General features: G+C 45.1%; 1 protein-coding gene across 4 annotated transcripts in view; it reads left to right on the top strand.

Moving 5' to 3' along the window:
• The window catches only part of LOC126175967 (G-protein coupled receptor Mth2-like), a 572,026-nt gene that overhangs the window by 490,429 nt on the left and 61,076 nt on the right, over nucleotides 1-20,521 (top strand). Inside the window, exon 1 of one of the 4 annotated variants that reach the window (XM_049923065.1) lies at nucleotides 9,842-11,098. The exons of the other annotated variants lie outside the window; for them this stretch is intronic. Coding sequence (XP_049779022.1) covers nucleotides 9,862-11,098 — 1,237 coding nt within the window. The 5' untranslated portion in view covers nucleotides 9,842-9,861. Of the gene's footprint in view, nucleotides 1-9,841; nucleotides 11,099-20,521 lie in introns of those variants that run through there. 4 annotated transcript variants of the gene reach the window in all.

Raw genomic sequence — 20,521 nt, 5'->3', positions numbered from 1 at the left:
ATTCCTTGATAGTGCTTTGTCCGCCATCATCTACAAGCTTTATCATTTTTTGTTTGGCCTTTTTTGTTTCTCTTATTATATGGTAGATGGATGCAGTTTCATGGCTGATGTCATCAATACCTGCAGCCCTACTTAAATCCCAGATAAAGTTTCGCGTATTGGTGCTAATATTTGGGTTTTAATTCTCTTAGTTTGAGTTAGGTTGTCCGTTGATAGCGGCCGGCTGATTGTATAGTTTTCGTAAAACTGTAAAGTAATGTTCCAGAGTATTTCTCCTCCAGTATTCTTTATTCCGTGAAAACCGGGTGATGCGTTTCTATATTTGCGGCTTTGCCCAGTTCGTCCACCACAGCACTCGTTCTCGTCATCTGCCCCAGCTACTTAAACACGTATTGTTATCTAGTACCGACATGCTCAATTACAACATTCCACGCCCTAAAAAGTTTTCTGTGTGGTATGCGTAAGTGTTGCACGGAAAACGCAACGGTCAGAAAAATTCAGTAATCATATCTCACTATCTTCTAGTTTATTTAACATGTCTTTGCGGATACTGATTCTGTCTAGCCTCCTGGCGGACTGGTTTCTCACGTACGTGTAGCGTGTAACCTTAGGGTGTTTATGGATCGAGGCGTCTTTGAGGTCTAAGTCACCCATTAGAGTGTCCGCAGCTCGTGGTCGTGCGGTAGCGTTCTCGCTTCCCACGTCCGGGTTCCCGGGTTCGATTCCCGGCGGGGTCAGGGATTTTCTCTGCCTCGTGATGACTGGGTGTTGTGTGATGTCTTTAGGCTAGTTAGGTTTAAGTAGTTCTAAGTTCTAGGGGACTGATGACCATAGATGTTAAGTCCCATAGTGCTCAGAGCCATCCATTAGAGTTTTTAACTTTGGGCAGAAGTTATGGTTTGGGTCCTGGCCTTCTTTCCTTACCAAGCCCTAGTATTATATTTTGACGTCCACTAATAAGAAGGACTCTTGTTCTGTGTCGAAATTATTCACTTCTCGCTCTCCTAGCATTTGTACCCGCTGGAGTAAATATGTTGAGGTGGAACGAATCCTCTATCAGGACAGCAATGCCTCTTCCCGACTCCAGGCATCCTCGAACTGTACAAAGTATCCCCTTCATGTATAGAATCGCTGTTCCACATTCTTCACCAACATTAAGTATCGCATCAAATTCAAATACATCTGAAATCCTTAGCATGGTCACTTCTTACATAAGAGCTACGGAATACATCCGCAAGATATAAATAATGGGTTAAGCATTTTAATTTTACGTCTGACTGAATTCGGTTGATGTTGACTGCTCATGCTCATGTCCGTTAACGAAAGCTCTCTGAACAGACTAAATTGTTTTCTGCGTTTTGCTTATGTGTCACTGCCATCGGTTGTTCCTGTCGTTCATCTACGTTCACAGTAACATCCTAGCGTGAGGAGAGTCAGCACAATCGATCGTATCGTCCATTGCAAGATTTTTTTTTTTTCGGTTTTGATTTTCCTCCTTATACCCCAATCTAATTTTCTTGACCGGAATCGTTTCTAATAGGTTCACTTTCTGTTTCTCCTTTCTCATCATTTTATATTCTCTCTCCGCTTCTTTCTTATTCCCAGCCGGGTTGGGGATTTTCTCCGTGCTGGGACTAGGTGTTTGTGTTGTCCTGATCATCTTATTAATCATTCGCGGAGTGGCGAGATTGGAACTGAAAAGATTGGGAACTTGTACGGGCGCTGATGGCCTCGATGTCGAGCGCCCCACAAACCAACATCATTATCATTATCATCTTACTTCTATGTCCTACATTTCGACTGGGTTTGACTTTCCCGTTTGGTGCCTTCGCAGCATCTTGACGTTTTTTAGCCTTCTGGTTACTGCTACTTCCCTTCGCTGCCCTTACTGTGTGTTTCGTTGAGTCTGTGTTTCCGCACGAACTTCCAATTTACTTTCCTCTTTACATGTTCAGCAATAACTGTTGTGGTTGCACTCAGCTGTTCCTGTGTTGTTGCCTGGCGTGCGGCTTTCTGAATCTGTTGATGTTTACTTTCCTGCTGTGGACATCTCAAGGGGCTCGCCACATCTGGTTGCCGGGATTGGTGAACATCGGTTTCCGCGTAAGTTTCCGCTTCCATCTCGGATCCACTATGTGTTGCTGTTACGTTGTCGGCCTTCTGTGTCCTGGCTACATGTGACGATTTCGCTCCTGAGACCTCTTCGCAGCTCTTACTGCCATTTTCGAATGGCTGTGTCTTGTCTTTTTTGTCCATATCTATGTCTTTATTTTGCTGTTGAAGTTTCTTGGTCTCTGTGGCTGTTTTCATGGAAAGTAGTTCCAGACTGGTTCGTTTCATCCTTTTCAGCGTTGTCTGATGTCTCAGTTAAACAATATTTTTTTGCTGGTCCCTTATTCAAGGATGGGAGTCCCTCTGCAGCTGAAATAAGCGACTGTTCAGTTGAGTACTATGGGAGTGTTCTCGGTGTTACCGTTGCGTTGCTTGAGGCGATCCGTTCGTGTGCATCTGATCTTGTCCGCCGTTGCAGGTTATTTCACAGAATAAACATCGCCGTGGACAGTTTTCTCGAAGGTGCCCTGGCTAATTGCACACGTGACATGTGGGAGTTTGCCCGACGTATATTACGTGTTGCTTGCAGCTAACTTCAAGAATGGGGGACGGGATATCAGACGTAAGAAATATTCCTATGGATCCAGTACCGGTGTAGTACTGAATGTTGTAACCATTAGACCGTTTCCGAATTAGATACTTTTTAGCTGCACATATTTTTAAGTCCCATTCTTTTTATACTGTGTGACTAGTTGCGATCTCCCTGGATTACCTTTAGATCTGCGTGGCTGCGTCAGCAACCCGCCGTGTCCGTATCGGGACTATACGTCAGAATACTGACGCAAATACAGGGATGAAGATGATCCAGGGAGATCGAAGCTAGTCATACTGCATAAAAAGATGTTCACCTGCGACTGAAAAATAAACGACAAGTTAAAATTGTTATAAATACCGAATGTGTCTGAGTCGCGCTCACACTCGATGTAGTTGCTTTGGTTTTATGTTTCTCTAGACACTAATTACTCATTGTACTAATTAGTACAGATATCAATGTACACTGAAGCGCCAAAGCAACTGATACAGGCATGCGTATTCAGATACAGAGATACATATGTAAACAGGCAGAATATGGCGCTGCGGTCGGCAACGCCTATATAACACAAGTGTCTGGCGCTGTTGTTAAATCGGTTACTGCTGCTACAATGGCAGGTTATCAAGATTTAAATGAACATGGTGTTATAGTCGGCGCACGAGCGATGGTACATACCAACTCAAAAAAATGTTCAAATGTGTATGAAATTTTATGGGACTTAAGTGCTAAGGTCATCAGTCCCTAAGCTTACGCACTACTTAACCTAAATTATCCTAAGGACAAACACACACACCCATGCCCGAGTGAGGACTCGAACCTCCGCCGGGACCAGCCGCACAGTCCATGACTGCAGCACGTTAGACCGCTCGGCTAATCCCGCGCGGCATACCATCTCCGAGGTAGCGCTGAAGTGGGGATTTTCCCGTACAACCATTTCACGAGTGTACCGTGAATGTCAGGAATCCGGTAAAACATCAAACGCCCGACATCGCTGTGACCGGAAAAAGATCCTGGAAGAACGGAACCAACGACGACTGAAGAGAATCGTTCAACGTGACACAGTTTCAACCCTTCCGCAAATTGCTGCAGATTTCAATGCTGAGCCATCAACAAATGTCAGCGTGCGAACCATTCAACGAAACATCATCGATAGGGGCTTTCGGAGCCGAAGGCCCACTCGTGTACCCTTGATGACTCCACGACACAAAGCTTTACGCCTCGCCTGGGCCCGTCACCACTGAAATTGGACTGATGATGAGTGGAAACATGTTGCTTGGTCGGGCGAGTCTCGTTTCAAATTGTATCGAGCGGATGGACGTGTACGGGTACGGAGACAACCTCGTGTATCCATGGACCTTGCATGTCCCCAGGTGGTGGAGGCTCTGTAATGGTGTGGGGCGTGTGCAGTTTGAGTGATATGGGACCCCTGATACTACTAGATACGACACTGACAGGTGTCACGTACGTATGCATCATGCCTGATCACCTGCATCCACTCATGTCCATTGCGCATTCCGACGGACTTAGGGGATTCCAGCAGGACAATGAGACACCCCACACGTCCAGAATTGCTACAAAATGCCTCCAGGCACACACTGAGTTTCAACACTTCCGCTGGTCACTGAACTCCCTAGACATGAACATTATTGAGCATATCTGGGATGCCTTACAACATGCTGTTCAGAAGAGATCTTCACAGCGTCGCACTCTTACGGATTTATGAACAGCCCTGCAGGATTCATGGTGTCAGTTCCCTCCAGCACTACTTCAGTCATTAGTCGACTTCATGCCACCTCGTGTTACGCACTTCTGCCTGCTCACTGGGGCCCTACACGATATTAGGAAGGTGTACCAATTCCTTTGGTCCTTCAGTGTATTACTATCTTCATATTATTTAGTTCAGCGCTATCCATAATATATCCAGTTTTGGTTTAGGTACCCTTACCTGTTCCAGTATCAAACAGACTGCATCTGATCTTTCCATCTCTTATTCGGATGTCCAACTTTTTTTTTTTCATTGATGTGTGTATTTGGTTATTAATTTAGGCATTCCGATATCCTTTGAATGTGTTCATGCCATTTCTTGGTGCACTCCTCTATTTTCTGAAGTGCGGTTCTGACGCCCACTTCATTTCCACGCTCACTACTCTTTTTCCGATCTCTGACTTTTTAACCAGCTAGTGGTCTTAGGTGTCTCGTCTTTGCTGTTTCAGTCCTCCTGCTTCGTTTAGAGTCCAAGTCTCTGACCCACACATTAAAATTGTTACTGCCATCCTATTAACAGTTTTATCGACAGCACTACGTACGTTGAGCGTTAGTAAAAAAAAAATGTTCGAACGTGTGTGAATTCCTAAGGGACCAAACTGCTGAGGTCATCGGTTCCTAGGCTTACACACAACTTAAACTCACTTAAAGTAACTTATGCTAAGTACAACTCACACATCCATGCCCGAAGGAGGACTCGAACCTTCGGCGGGAGTGGCTGAGCAATCTGTGACATGGTGCCTCAAACCGCGCGGCTGCGTTAGTCAATTTACCCAAGCTCTGGTTGTGAATAATGCTTGAAGGTAAGTTCCAAACCTCTAAATGCATCGAATAACATTTACAAAGGACATATGGTTCAAATGGCTCTGAGCACTATGGGACTTAATATATGAGGTCATCAGTACCCAAGAACTTAGAACTACTTAAACCTACCTAATCTAAGGACATCACTCACATCCATGCCCGAGGTAGGATTCGAACCTGCGACCGTAGCGGTTGCGCAGTTCCAGACTGTAGCGCCTAGAACCGCTCGGCCACCCCGGTCGGCTACAAAGAACAGTCAAATGAAAACGAGACAGCTGGAAAAAAAGAAATGAACTATTTACATAACATATTTCTTACACTCGGAGAAAAGACGGTCAACGCCTTCATGGAAAAATGTTTGCGGTTGCCTATAGAGCAATGATAGTACCCAAGTTTGCACCTCTTCGTCCGAAGCAAATCAACGGCCACGAATATCTTTCCTCAGGGCTCTAAAATTTATAAATCGCACGGGGAGGGATCTGGACTGTATGGAAGATGTATAAGGGTTTCCCAGTGGAGCTCCTGCAGCGTTGTCGAAACATGTGGGGCCCCCACATGTAGCCAAGTTCCTTTCGAGTGCTGGGAAGCTCTTACTCATCCTCCGTACAGTCCCGATTTCACCCCTTGCGATTTTCATGGTTTTGGAGCCGTGAAGAAACACATACGTGGCCATCGATTTTCTTCGGACGAAGAGGTGCACGTCTGAATACAATAATGATTTCGTAGGCGAACGCAAACATTTTTCCACGAAGGCACTGACTATCTTGTCTCACAGTGGGGTAAATGTGTCAACATTTACGGGGACTATTTTTCGAATAATAAACAGTTTACTTACTTTTTTCCATCTGTCTCATCTTCATTTGACAGCCACTTACAGAACTACAGTCATGGTAGACCAAAACATAATAAAGTTACATGAAACAACAAGTTTACTGTTACCAGTCGCTGTTTATTTATCTCCGCGTTTGAAAGGTTTAAACCTCCATCATCAGATCAGGCGGATTTACATTTGTTAATATGGCATGTGTGTGTGTGTGTGTGTGTGTGTGTGTGTGTGTGTGTGTGTTGTGTTACGATTTTTTTTAAGGAACTTATGGCATCGTCTCCAGTGGTCGCAGGTTCCTTTCACTGTCACATTTTGTAAACAAGTATGTATTTGTTTGCAAAATATAGTAGTGATGTGTTACGACAGTGAAAGGAACCTGTGACCACTGGAGACATTGCCATAAGTTCCTTCAAAAAAAATCTTAACACAATACACACACAAGTCGTCCTAACAAATGTAAATCCACCTTATGATGGAGATTTAAACCTTTGAAACTCGTCGTGGAGATAATAAACAGTGACTGGTAACAGTGAACTTGTTGTTTTATTTAATGTCAATAACAGTCACGGTAAAGCCTAAACTAAAATGTTCGCATTTAAACATAATAAAGTATTTGATAACTGGAGTTCAGTTGTTTGCTCAGTTGCAAATACAAAAACCGCTATCCAACAGCCACCCGTCAATAAAGTTTGATGTGTGTACTTTCTAGGATAATATTATTTGACTCTGGTGCTCTGCAAGCGGAAGACGTCTGGTCGAAACCTGTTCCCTCCTGCACTCCCCTCGGCTCTTCCCCTCCCGCTCCTTCCTGCTCTGAAGGCTATCCCGCCTCCCCAGCGTCTCAGGTTGACCACATTCCCCACAGGCAGCACGCACGATATATTAAATAGGTTATGGCCGCAGGAGTGAGTTTCCACGCTGTACCCAGAAGAACGTCCTGCGGAAGTCTGTTCAAAGAACAGGCTGTCGTAACTACTGTTTCTCAGAATTTCTGGTAATTTATTCCGTAATAAAATTTCTCATAGGTAACATTGTCACTTTTGTAACGAATAATAAAAGTTTAGAAAAAGACTGACAGGCACTTCTTTTCTCCCTAAAAGGTGTCAGTTATTGAGAAGCGCACATTTATCCGTAATTTGTCGCAACCACAGAATTTACCGGTAGTTATTAACAAATTACTTTTCCAGAGAGGCATTGAGCATTTACTGACAGCCAACTGCTTCTACATTTCATTACTTTGCAAATGAAAACAGCTTCTTCTTTATTTGTCCGACACCCTTGAGAGTTATTTGGCACTGAGTCTGTATAATTGATATTAATCCAATACATATTAATTCTTTTTTTCAAACATGCATTCTGTATTTGGCTTTTCTGACGCGTTCTCCCCTACTGAGTATTCGCAATGAGCAATGAACTTAATCTAATCAAATCTGAGGAATTTAGTGTCGCCCAAACGTGCAGTGACAACATCTTTGTATAGCTTCTAACAATTATACGTGGAAATTCAATACACGGAAATCCACCTTTTTTAACGAGTTGCCCCGCTAGCTACTTACAACTGACGTCACTGCAACAAATAAATAGGTTATGGTTCAAATGGCTCTGAGCGCTATGGGACTTAACATCTGAGGTTATCAGTCCCCTAGAACTTAGAACTACTTAAACCCAACTAACCTAAGGATATCACACACATCGATGCCCGAGGCAGGATTCGAACCTGCGACCGTAGCAGTCGCGCGGTTCCAGACTGAAGCGCCTAGAACCGCTCGGCCACAGCGGCGGGTGCCAAATTGGGCCGCACTGTCCTAACGGATACGTTCCTCATACATCTCACCTTGATTTTTGGGGTTATTTCACTGAGTGTGATAGTGTGTTAGCACTGATAACTCTACGCAAACGCCGATGCTCTCGGTCGTTAAGTGAAGGCCGTCGGCCACTGCGTTTCCGCGGTCAGAGATAACGCCTGAATTTTTGTGTTCTCGGCACGCTCTTGAAACTGTGGATCTCGGAATATTGAAATTCCTAACGATTTCCGAAACGCAATGTTCCATGCTTCTAGCTCTAGCTATCATTTCACGTTCAAAATCTGTTAATTCCCGTCGTGCGGTCATAACATCAGAAACCTTTTCACATGAATCATCTGACTACAAATGACAGCTCCGCCAATGCCTTGCCGTTTTGTACCTTGTGTACGCGGTACTACCGCCATCTGTATATGTGCCTGTCGCTATCAAAAAATTTTTCAAATGGCTCTGAGCACTATGGGACGTAACATCTGAGGTCATCAGTCCTCTATAACTTAGAACTACTTAAACCTAACTAACATAAGGAGATCGAACACATCCATGCCCGAGGCAGGATTCAAACCTGCGACCGTAGCGGTCCCAAACTGTAGCGCTTACAAGGGAACCTCCCCATCGCAGCCCCCTCAGATTTAGTTATAAGTTGGCACAGTGGATAGGCCTTGAAAAACTGAACACAGATCGATCGAGAAAACAGGAAGAAGTTGTGTGGAACTATGAAATAAGAAGCAAAATATACAAACTGAGTAGTCCATGCCCAAGATATGCAACATCAAGGACAGCATGAGCTCAAGAGCGCTGTGGTCCCGTGGTTAGCGTGAGCAGCTCCGGAACGAGAGGTCAGTGGTTCGAGTCTTTCTTCGACTGAAAATTTTACTATCTTTATTTTCGCAAAGTTATGATCCGTCCGTTCGTTCATTGACGTCTCTGTTCACTGTAATAAGTTTAGTGTCTGTGTTTTGCGACCGCACCGCAAAACCGTGCGTTAGTAGACGATAGGACGTGCCTCTCCGATGGGAACCGAAAACATTTGATCGCAAGGTCATAGGTCAACCGATTACTCCACAGAAAAACACGTCTCATACATTCTATACGCCACTGGTGACGGCATGTGCGTCACATGACAGGAATATGTTGTCGACCCACCTAACTTGTACACTTGGCGAATGGGTAAAAAGATTCTTCTACCTTGCCCGATTTAGGTTTTCATGCGGATATGATAATCACTCCAAAAAAAGTGATGAAAACATAAGAGTTTGTCACATAAACTGAAAATAAAAAATTAAACTTTTCACTCTAGGGAAGATTTGAACCAGGGACCTCCCGTTCCGCATTTGCTCACGCTAACCACGTGACCACGGTGCTCTCGAGCTCAGCGAGTCCTTGATGTTAATTATCTAGCGCATCAACTACTCAGTTGGTATATTTTGCTTATTTTTTCACAGTTCCAGACGACTTCTTCCTGTTTTCTCGATCGATCTGTGCTCAGTTTTTCAAGACCTATCCACTGTGCCAACTTATAACTAAATCTGAGGGGGGTGCGATGGGGAGGTTCCCTTGTTAGAACCGCTAGGCCACCACGGCCGGCTGCCTATCGCTATCCCATGACTGTTGTAACCTCAATGTATCTTTCTAACAGCGTGTCAATGCGCGTTTTTCGTGCTGGCTTGTCTGCGACTTCGAGCGCTCATATGAGCGGCTTTAAGTCGAATGTTAGCTCCCGATTCGAAAACGCGCGTCGGCTTTTCGTCATGTGAACATAATGATTGCTAACGGACAAACGAGCGTGTCAGTGACGGACCGACCTTTAAGACCGGCAAAATCGCAGCAGCTGGCGCCTTGCGCTATTTGCAACAGTGGCAGCAGTCGTGAGTCGGCTACGATAAATCGGTGGCTTCTCGGCAATCACGGCGGGACGGGAAGTGGACGGCCGGGTGGCTGGAGGTGGGAGCAGCGCCGGGGCCCGGAGAGCGGTGCGGCTCAGCCGCCTGGTCAGTGCGTCTCGACTACTCACAGCGGCCATGACGCTGCGGCTACAGGTCGCTTTCTTGCTGGCGCTCGCGACGACCACCGCCGCCACAGCCCACCAGCCGTGCCCGGTCGGACTGTCTGCGCCAGTGCGCGGCGCCAACCGCACACTCACAATGCCCGACGGATCGTCGTTCGAGGCGCAGCTGTGGAGCGACGGCTCCAGGGCGTGCCCCTGCCTGCGGCGCGGCTGCATTCGCAAGTGCTGCCCCGCGGGCTACGTCTCCGACATATGGGGCGACTGCGTCCCAGTATCGGGCAACACCACGTCCAACCGCCTCCCTCTGAAGCCAGCTCAGGATCGCCAGTCTTCCGACAAACATCTGGCCAGACTGGATGCGTTCGTTCCGAAACTGGTTTCACTCCTTGAGCGATTGCAGAACAGTTCCGGCGGCAATCTTAGCACGCCACTGGATAGCTCGGGAGGTGTCCGAACAGATGAAGTGATCAGGAACGTTTCGAGCGCATTACTTAAGTGTCTTCCGGCGGCTCCCGATGTCGATTCTGGTAAGAGGCGCCTCTCCAGCGACGACTGTGCACTATTCTCCACGACAGCCGACGGGCAGCTGTCGGCTGTCCGACTACGAGAAGCCGTGAGGGCACTGTCGACTGAACTGAACAATGTTTACCCGACCGCCGCCGCCTCAGACAGTGCAGTAGTCGGCGAACTTGTCGACGAACTGAAAGAATCTCTCGCGAACATTTCGACGGAACTCTCTGAGAATAATACAGAAGTCGTTGACGATAAGGAGCGCGTCCCCGGCGCTGTCGAGACGCTGCTGTCCCTGATAGCCGACAAGACGCAGGCACCGCTGCGGGAAATGTTCGTCCTGTACGGCACGGCGTGCCCCTGCAACCGGTACGAAGTCGACGACGCGTTCGAGATGCTAGACAACGGCACGCTGACGTTCGAGTCGTTCATGGTGCCGGCGAGCGACTACTGCTTGGACGAGACGGTGGGCGGCAACCTGACACTTTACCTGTGCTTCCCCGAGACGGAGTGCCCTCTGGAGGAGAAGGACGCGCTCTTCTTCTACCCGGCGGGCACGGTGCTGTCGCTGCCCTTTCTGGCCGCCACGTTCGTTGTGTACGCGCTCTTCGAGGAGCTCCGCAACCGGGTGGGCACAGCGCTCATGTGCTATGTGGCCGCGCTATTCGTCGCCTACGCGCTGCTCGCAGCCGTCCAGATCAGTTTGGGATACGTGAGCATAGCCTTCTGCCTCACCGCAGGTACGGGCAGCCGCGCGCTCCGCTTATCACTCACAAGGGAACCTCCCCATTGCACCCCCCTCAGATTTAGTTATAAGTTGGCACAGTGGATAGGCCTTGAAAAACAGAACACAGATCAATCGAGAAAACAGGAAGAAGTTGTGTGCAACTATGAAAAAATAAGCAAAATATACAAACTGAGTAGTCCATTCACAATATAGGCAATATCAAGGAGCGTGTGAGCTCAGGAGCGCCGCGGTCCCGTAGTTAGCGTGAGCAGCTGCGGAACGAGAGGTCCTTGGTTTAAGTCTTCCCTTGAGTGAAAAGTTTAATTTTTTATTTTCAGTTTACGTGACAAACTCTTACGTTTTAATCACTTTTTTGGGAGTGATTATCACATCCACAAGAAAACCTAAATCGGGCAGGTGGGTCGACAACATATTCCTGTCATGTGACGCACATGCCGTCACCAGTGGCGTATAGAATATATCAGACGTGTTTTCCTGTGAGGAATCTGTTGACCTATGACCTTGCAATCAAATGTTTTCGGTTCCCATTGGAGAGGCACGTCCTTTCGTCTACTAATCGCACGGTTTTGCGGTGCGGTCGCAAAACACAGACTCTAAACTTATTACAGTGAACAGAGACGTCAATGAACGAACGGACATATCATAACCATGCGAAAATAAAGAAAGTAAACTTTTTACTCGAGGGAAGACTTGAACCAAGGACCTCTCGTTCCACAACTGCTCACGCTAACCACGGGACCACGGCGCTCCTTCGCTCGCACTCTCCTTTATGTTGCTTATTTACACATGGACTACTCAGTTTGTATATTTTGCCTTTTTTTTCATAGTTTCACACAACTTCTTCCTGTTTTCTCGATTGATCTGTGTTCAGTTTTTCAAGGCCTATCCACTGTGCCAACTTATAACTAAATCTGAGGCGGGTGCGATGGGGAGGTTCCCTTATCAGTACTCGACGGCAACAAGACTTCCCTCCAATTTGGCTTCATCCATTGTCAATGATCCGAATGTTCTTCACAGATGCCGGGTGTTCTAAATCCTTAGCGTCTGTATTACACAAAGGGTAAAAACTTGAAATCCCTACACTGTCACAGATCGACCGCCGTGTCACCCCCCTCCCTCCCCACCGCCCTCCCTAATGGCGTCACTGGATGCGGTACGGCGCTGTCCTGCCCGTTGTCAGCTGGAACCGCTGCTTACTTACATTACTTTGGATATGACAGAAAATTTGTGTGTATAACAAGCAAAATCCGCCAAAATAAGACTCAAACTGTTAAATGTAATAGTAAATATTTTTCTAATAACCTATTTTACTGGAATACTGAGTCTTGTTGCAACCGCCTTTACTTTTATAGAATTATATGGAATGGTGAATTGCAATTTTAATAGCTTGGCACCTTGCAAAACAAAAATCATAAAATATTTGGCATGCTGTGCACGTAGTCATAAGTTAACCAGCCTATTATGAGCCATCAAGTTACAGACAATATAAATTATGATCTCTTACTATAGGTTATCCGTCTTGAGCTGACTGAAATTTAATTAAAAATAATTGCACCAGACGCGTTTCACTTTTATTTATAAAGCATCTTCCATGGTTATTCTGCAAACTGGATACATACGTTTCTACATTTTTGGATGTTTTAGGTTAAAAACAACGCTTTGTTTACAAAGTTGGTCTGCCAAGTTACTTACGGTGTTTATTTCCACATTCTGCTCCTTCCCTCCTTGCCAGCAGTGGGTGGCGTCGAAAGACTTCGTTTCACATTTGCACTTTAACACAAACGTATTAAATTAAGATCATCGACAAAGTGAAAGCAAGTACACCAAATGATAACTACATTCCAAATGGCTTGGACAGGCTGATGAAGTAATTCAATCAAATAAATGTCACACCTTTCCTTGCAACCAGTAAATTCAGTACTCGGGGTTTCTTTATGTATTCCACAGCTGTCTTATGAGTAGCCATTGTGAACTCATATCCACTGCACTGCAATATTTGGTCATACGTCCAAAGGCCTGATTTAGCTTCTGTAACATTTACTTCTGTGCTTGTGGACTTTTCCTGTAGTCTTGGTCTATACCTCCAATAATCTTGAAACTGCATTTTAACACTTACCGTTCTTCATTGTCTATCCCAGGTTCCTTATGCAAGGACAAGGGAATACTAAGGCATTCCACAGCAGTTTCCGTCACATGCTGAAATGCCATTTTGGCGCGCATTGCATATCCTGATTTAAAACAACTTTGTAAAAAAAATATATTGTTAAATTTCCTCGACGCTGCCCTCGGCAAATATTATCCCACTCAGTTACGGAGGTGGACTGATGTTATACAGATGGTAGAGGACAATTATAATTGAAAGTACGATCATGTGGGGTATCAAAGGAAATTTGTGACTGGATTGAGGACTTTTTGGTAGGGAGGACGTAGAATGTTATCTTGGGTGCAGAGTCATCCACAGATGTGGAAGGACCTTCAGGTGTGCACTAGCGAAATGTGTTGAGAACCTTGCTGTCCATGTTGAATATTAATTGTAACCTCACACTTTTCGCAGATGATGCAGTTATCTACAATTAAGAACGATCACACGGGCTCAGTCGTAGCTAAAGGAGGTGACAGACTGTGATTCGTTGATACAGTAGTAGGGAAATGCAGTCACTCTACAAAGTAGATTGCTTACAAAATACTCCTTTGACGCATCCTAGACCACTTCTCAGATGTATGGGATCCTTACCAAATAAGACTAACAGGTGATATTAAACGTATTTAGAGAAGGGCAAAAAGGAACAGTCACAGGTTTATTCGATCCATGGGAAGGTGACACGGAGAAGTGGAAGAAACTGAACTGGCAAACGGCTGAAGATAGACGCAAAGTCTAAAGAGAAACCACTTTCAAAGTTTCAAGAACCATCTTTAAATAACGAATCTATGAATATACTATAACCCCTTCCTATCGCTCCTGTAGGTATCGCGAGGTCAAGACCAATTATAGAGCGCACACAGATATTTTAACAATAATTCTTCCCTCACATAAAATATGAATGGAATGCGAAATATGAAGAAGTCCTAATACTGATAAAATACGTCCTCTGAAATAAGGCAGTGTGGCTCGGAAACAGATATTCAATTTCTTATTCTCAGGATGAATTGTCACTCTATTATCTTTCGCGGGCAAGTGCTCTACCAACTGCGCTCTCCAAGCACAGTTTTACTCTTCCTCCAGTACCTCTCTCCTACCTTCAGAATTTCACAGAAGTTCTCCTGCGAACTTTGTGAAAAGGCAAAGATCCCATGTTCATCTCCCGGTACGGCACTCTGTTTTAGTCTGAAGCAATTAGTGCTATCGACTGGGGTTCTGAAGTTGACTCCATATTTCTAGATTTCAAGAAGTTTTTTGACGCATTTTTTCACAGGCGGCTTCAAATCATTGCGTGCCTATGGAATATCGTTTCAGTTGTGCGACTGGATTCACGATTCCCCGTCAAAAAGACCACAGTTCGCGATAAATGACGGGGAGTCTTGCAGTGAAACCGTACTAATGTCTAAGGTTCCTCAACGAAGTATTTGGGTCCTCTACTGTTTTAAATATTTATAATCGATTTAGGAGACAATATGAGCAGCCCTCTTAGATTGCTTGCAGATGACACTGTCGTTGACTGCCTAGTTACATCATCAGAAGATCAAAACGAACTGTCAAATGATTTAGACAAGATATCTGCGCGGTGCAAAAAGTGGCAACTGATGTCAAACAACAAAAAGAGTAAGGTCTTCCACTTGAATACTACACAAATTCCGATAAGTTTCGATGACACGTTTAATCACTCAAATATAACGGTTGCTGATTCAGCTAAATATTTAGGGATCAGAATTACGAACAACTTAAAATGGAAACATCACATAGAAAATGTGAGGGGGACGCGAACCAAAGACAGCGTTCTTATTGGCAGAACACTTAGAAGATGCAACAAGTCTACGAAACGACTGCCTATACTATGCTTGACAGTAACCGTATGCAACATTTCTGCGCGGTATTAGACCCTTATGAGATATGACTCAGGAACGGCATCGAAAAAGTACAAAGAAGAGCATGTAGTTTTGTATTATCGCGAAATAGGGGAGGAAGTGTCACGGATGTGCTAACCGAGTTGGGGTTGCAACCACTAAAGAAAGGCCTTTTCGTTCCGGCAAGAGTTTTTTACGAAACCGATGTGGCTCCCATGATGACGGCACTGTCGCATTTCCACCCTGCAAATAAGCAACCTCCGGTCTTCTTCCAAGTATCGAGCTGTCACGCACTAAACTTGTGACATGAGTTGAACTTTACACGACAACAGTCATCTACTACACTACTTACTGTCACCCCGCCGATATTCAGCTACAATGTAACGTGTTTGATATGAGAAGAAACCCAGAACGCTTAAGGAGACTTTAAGTTGTCCTCAGCCCGAAGGTTGGTTTGAACTTGCACTTTTCCGCTAGGCACGGTCCTCTTGGATGTGGTGTAATTAGACTTGCGCCCTACCAAAACTAAGGTTCGGTCGTTTTCGTACAATACATAAATGACGCAGTAAATAGTAGGATTATCGGTAGTATTGGTAGCACTGGCAGGGAAAGAAACATAAATGGATGTGACAGACAAATTAGCAGCCGACGATTTCTCTTTGTTTCTTGTTTGTTTGTTTGCTTCGCACATAATTGAAACCGCACATCGCCCAGTGCTAGTGTATTCCATATCCTTACAAAACGTAAATCCCATTTGATATGTAATAAAAACTAAATGATTCCGCAACTGCTGCGCTTCTGTGTAGCCAAAGGAATTACTTTCGATATCTATATTATTGTTGTTATTTTTTGCACTCAATAGAACGTTCTTCATCATCATCGGAGACAAGAGTTTTCTGTTATTATTGATATAATTGTGTACGAACAACAGAACCATGTTTTACATAAGTTCGACGAAGTACTGAAGCTATGTTTGATATGTTTTTGTTTTGCGTTTTTTAAATTTTACATATTTTTTGAAGAAATTGTCTTTTCTAGTGCTATATAATAAATGTCTTTTTTTGTTTTTATTACATCGTCCCTTTTTTCACGTTACAAATCAACAATTTTAGAATAAAACTTGAATTAAATATTAACAATTTCTATTTTGCTATAAATACTGTTTATATGTAAGCGACAGACAGGAGGATAATAATGTATGTTCCGTAGCTTAAGCGGCCCTTTACACATCCTCACTCAGTTTCTGGACGATTCATCGTTTCGGGTTCCTATGGAAATATAGTAAGAAACTGATCGCATACGCAAAGCGGTCGAAATGACTTAACGCCCGATAGGTATGCAACACATCTAACGACAGGTGACGAGGTTACGATCTTAACTGACCAAACCTACCGCAGTATGCGCCCACTTGTGATAGACTACGGTAGCCTACGGTAGTTTTAAAACTCTTAAGTATGACGTTCCCTTCATCGGATCTTAGCACTGGCTTACCCAACCAATTATAGGGGCACCTAAATATTAACGTGGATTCCAAACTACACTAAAAATTGAGTGTTCTTCTATATTAACAAATTATTGCCACAGGATAAATAAGCGATCAGCGACAGAAAGTAATACTGGGTTGGGCTAGGGATCGACCCCTGAACTTCTTGGTTCTGTAATCACGCACTGAGTCACCGAGCCACACGCAGAATATGTCATAAAGATAAACTAGTAAATAAAAAGTGAATGAAGTACACCTTCAGCCGAAGTAGTTTCTGTGAATACGGAAGTACATCTGGAGATATACACTCCTGGAAATTGAAATAAGAACACCGTGAATTCATTGTCCCAGGAAGGGGAAACTTTATTGACACATTCCTGGGGTCAGATACATCACATGATCACACTGACAGAACCACAGGCACATAGACACAGGCAACAGAGCATGCACAATGTCGGCACTAGTACAGTGTATATCCACCTTTCGCAGCAATGCAGGCTGCTATTCTCCCATGGAGACGATCGTAGAGATGCTGGATGTAGTCCTGTGGAACGGCTTGCCATGCCATTTCCACCTGGCGCCTCAGTTGGACCAGCGTTCGTGCTGGACGTGCAGACCGCGTGAGACGACGCTTCATCAAGTCCCAAACATGCTCAATGGGGGACAGATCCGGAGATCTTGCTGGCCAGGGTAGTTGACTTACACCTTCCAGAGCACGTTGGGTGGCATGGGATACATGCGGACGTGCATTGTCCTGTTGGAACAGCAAGTTCCCTTGCCGGTCTAGGAATGGTAGAACGATGGGTTCGATGACGGTTTGGATGTACCGTGCACTATTCAGTGTCCCCTCGACGATCACCAGTGGTGTACGGCCAGTGTAGGAGATCGCTCCCCACACCGTGATGCCGGGTGTTGGCCCTGTGTGCCTCGGTCGTATGCAGTCCTGATTGTGGCGCTCACCTGCACGGCGCCAAACACGCATACGACCATCATTGGCACCAAGGCAGAAGCGACTCTCATCGCTGAAGACGACACGTCTCCATTCGTCCCTCCATTCACGCCTGTCGCGACACCACTGGAGGCGGGCTGCACGATGTTGGGGCGTGAGCGGAAGACGGCCTAACGGTGTGCGGGACCGTAGCCCAGCTTCATGGAGACGGTTGCGAATGGTCCTCGCCGATACCCCAGGAGCAACAGTGTCCCTAATTTGCTGGGAAGTGGCGGTGCGGTCCCCTACGGCACTGCGTAGGATCCTACGGTCTTGGCGTGCATCCGTGCGTCGCTGCGGTCCGGTCCCAGGTCGACGGGCACGTGCACCTTCCGCCGACCACTGGCGACAACATCGATGTACTGTGGAGACCTCACGCCCCACGTGTTGAGCAATTCGGCGGTACGTCCACCCGGCCTCCCTCATGCCCACTATACGCCCTCGCTCAAAGTCCGTCAACTGCACATACGGTTCACGTCCACGCTGTCGCGGCATGCCACCAGTGTTAAAGACTGCGATGGAGCTCCGTATGCCACGGCAAACTGGCTGACACTGACGGCGGCGGTGCACAAATGCTGCGCAGCTAGCGCCATTCGACGGCCAACACCGCGGTTCCTGGTGTGTCCGCTGTGCCGTGCGTGTGATCATTGCTTGTACAGCCCTCTCGCAGTGTCCGGAGCAAGTATGGTGGGTCTGACACACCGGTGTCAATGTGTTCTTTTTTCCATTTCCAGGAGTGTAGATTACGATTTTCCACATGGAATTGTAACACCCTTGCAGCTTTTGTACATCCTTATCTAGACTGAACAGGTAACGATTTCGTCCTACAACACAAAGAATTCTCGACCATTCAGAGCTTGTCTCTTCAACATTTAGCAGTTCTGTAATATAATCCGACAGGGCACGTTCTGTGATGCCTCAGGAAAGTTTGTGGTATTTTGTAGGCCTTTTCTCCATGCCCTTTGCCGAGGTACTGGCAGCTTTGCGAGAAGATTGGCAATTATTTCCTACGGAACTCACAGCAACCACCAGTAACAGCACATTGCATCACTTTTGTTTGATGTATTGCGAATCGCGGTAGTCAAACGGCTCATTGGCGTTATTTGTGCTGTAACAAACCGCCACATACGTTTTGTACATGTCAAACATGTTCGAAATACCTCGACTCGAACTATATTTTCATGTTTTGTTTCTGTCTTATCACGTGTTTAAAGCTACAAATAAGATTCTTCACACTCAGCACCAGTTTTCGAGCTATAGGTACTTTTTTCTGTTTCTTGCTTCAGTGTTCGCTTCGATGTCTTTGGATGTTAGAACATTTCAGTTGGCAGTTAAACAATATACAAATTTACATGCTGCCAACTTAATCATATACTTAGATAATTATATCGTTGTTGTCAGAAAATATCCCAGGCATGTGTTAGAAACAAGTGTAAGTCTCTGATGACGCATACGAACGCCCAACAACAGTCTGGTGATGTGTATTACAAAATAGACTCTACTGGGCAGTCTTCGTGTGTAAGATCTGTACTGTAACCAGTGTTTTTGGAGTATTTATATCTCATTTAGTTTCCATGATATTGTTATTTGAGTGCAACACGTTCAAGTGTTAGTTAAAAAAAATGTTCAAATGTGTGTGAAATCTTATGGGACTAAACTGCTAAAGTCATCAGTTCCTAAGCTTACACACTACTTAACCTTAATTTATCCTAAGGACAAACACACACACCCATGCCCGAGGGAGGACTCGAACCTCCGCCGGGATCAGCCGCTCAGTCCATGACTGCAGCGCCTTAGACAAGTATTAGTGGCAGTTTTTGAAATGTGAGATTTTCTGGAGTAACGATGCAACGTCATATTTTGGTCGAAACTGTGGAAAACTTTTACCAGAAACATTTCAGCCTTCGAAACAACTTTACGTACAATATGCTCTGAGTCCTAAGCAATGTTCCAAATTATTTTCACAATTTAAAAGTGTTCGTCAGTCAATTGAAGATGATCCTCGACCAGGAAGGTTTCCTACTTCAACTGATGACTCACACGTTCAGGTAAGGTGTAACAGTGAACCGTGTGTACTGTCAATGCCTTTTGCAACTATTAAAAAAAGAGCAAAATGAGACCAAAATTGTGGCGAAAAAACGCATGGTTGTTGCACCACAACAATGCGGCCGCTCTCTGAGCTTTATCAGTTCGTCAGTTTTGTGCCCAAATCCAGATGACTGTCCTTTCGCAACCTGCTTAGTCGCCAGAGCTGGGTCATTGCGATTTCTTCTTACCTCCGAAATTAAAATCGGTGCTGAAAGGACGCCGTTTTCAGAGTATCGATGACATCAAAGCGAGTCCATCACAGACCTTAAAGGTCATCTCAAATGAAGTTATCGTGGACTGTTTCGCAAAATGGAAGTACAGCTCGTAAAAGTCTCTGAACAGGAGAGGTGAGTACTTTGAAGGGGACAAGAAACAATTACCTGTAAAATTGATAATATAGTAAAACAATAAAGTTCAGTTATTTTCTCAGTAGACCTAGTATATTCAATATTTGCATCAGAACACCGCATATATAATACATTCTAAATTACCGTAATGCTGGAAAATATCTTTGGACATTGCTTATATCAGAACAGCATGTTGTTGTTGTTGTGGTCTTCAGTCCAGAGACTGGTTTGATGCAGCTCTCCATGCTCCTCTACCCTGTGCAAGGTTCTTCACCTCTCAGTACCTACTGCAACCTACATCCTTCTGAATCTGTTTAGTGTATTCATCTCTTGGTCTCCCTCTACGATTTTTACCCTCCACGCTGCCCTCCAATACTAAATGGTGATCCCTTGATGCCTCAGAATATGCCCTGCCAACCGATCCCTTTTTCTAGTCAAGTTGTGCCACAAATTTCTCTTCTCTCCAATTCTGTTCAATACCTCCACATTAGTTATGTGATCTACCCA

This window comes from Schistocerca cancellata, chromosome 1 (assembly GCF_023864275.1).
Source record: "Schistocerca cancellata isolate TAMUIC-IGC-003103 chromosome 1, iqSchCanc2.1, whole genome shotgun sequence".
Taxonomy (NCBI): domain Eukaryota; kingdom Metazoa; phylum Arthropoda; class Insecta; order Orthoptera; family Acrididae; genus Schistocerca; species Schistocerca cancellata.
Note: the sequence above shows the minus strand (reverse complement) of the source record. Positions and strands in the feature narration are given on the sequence as shown.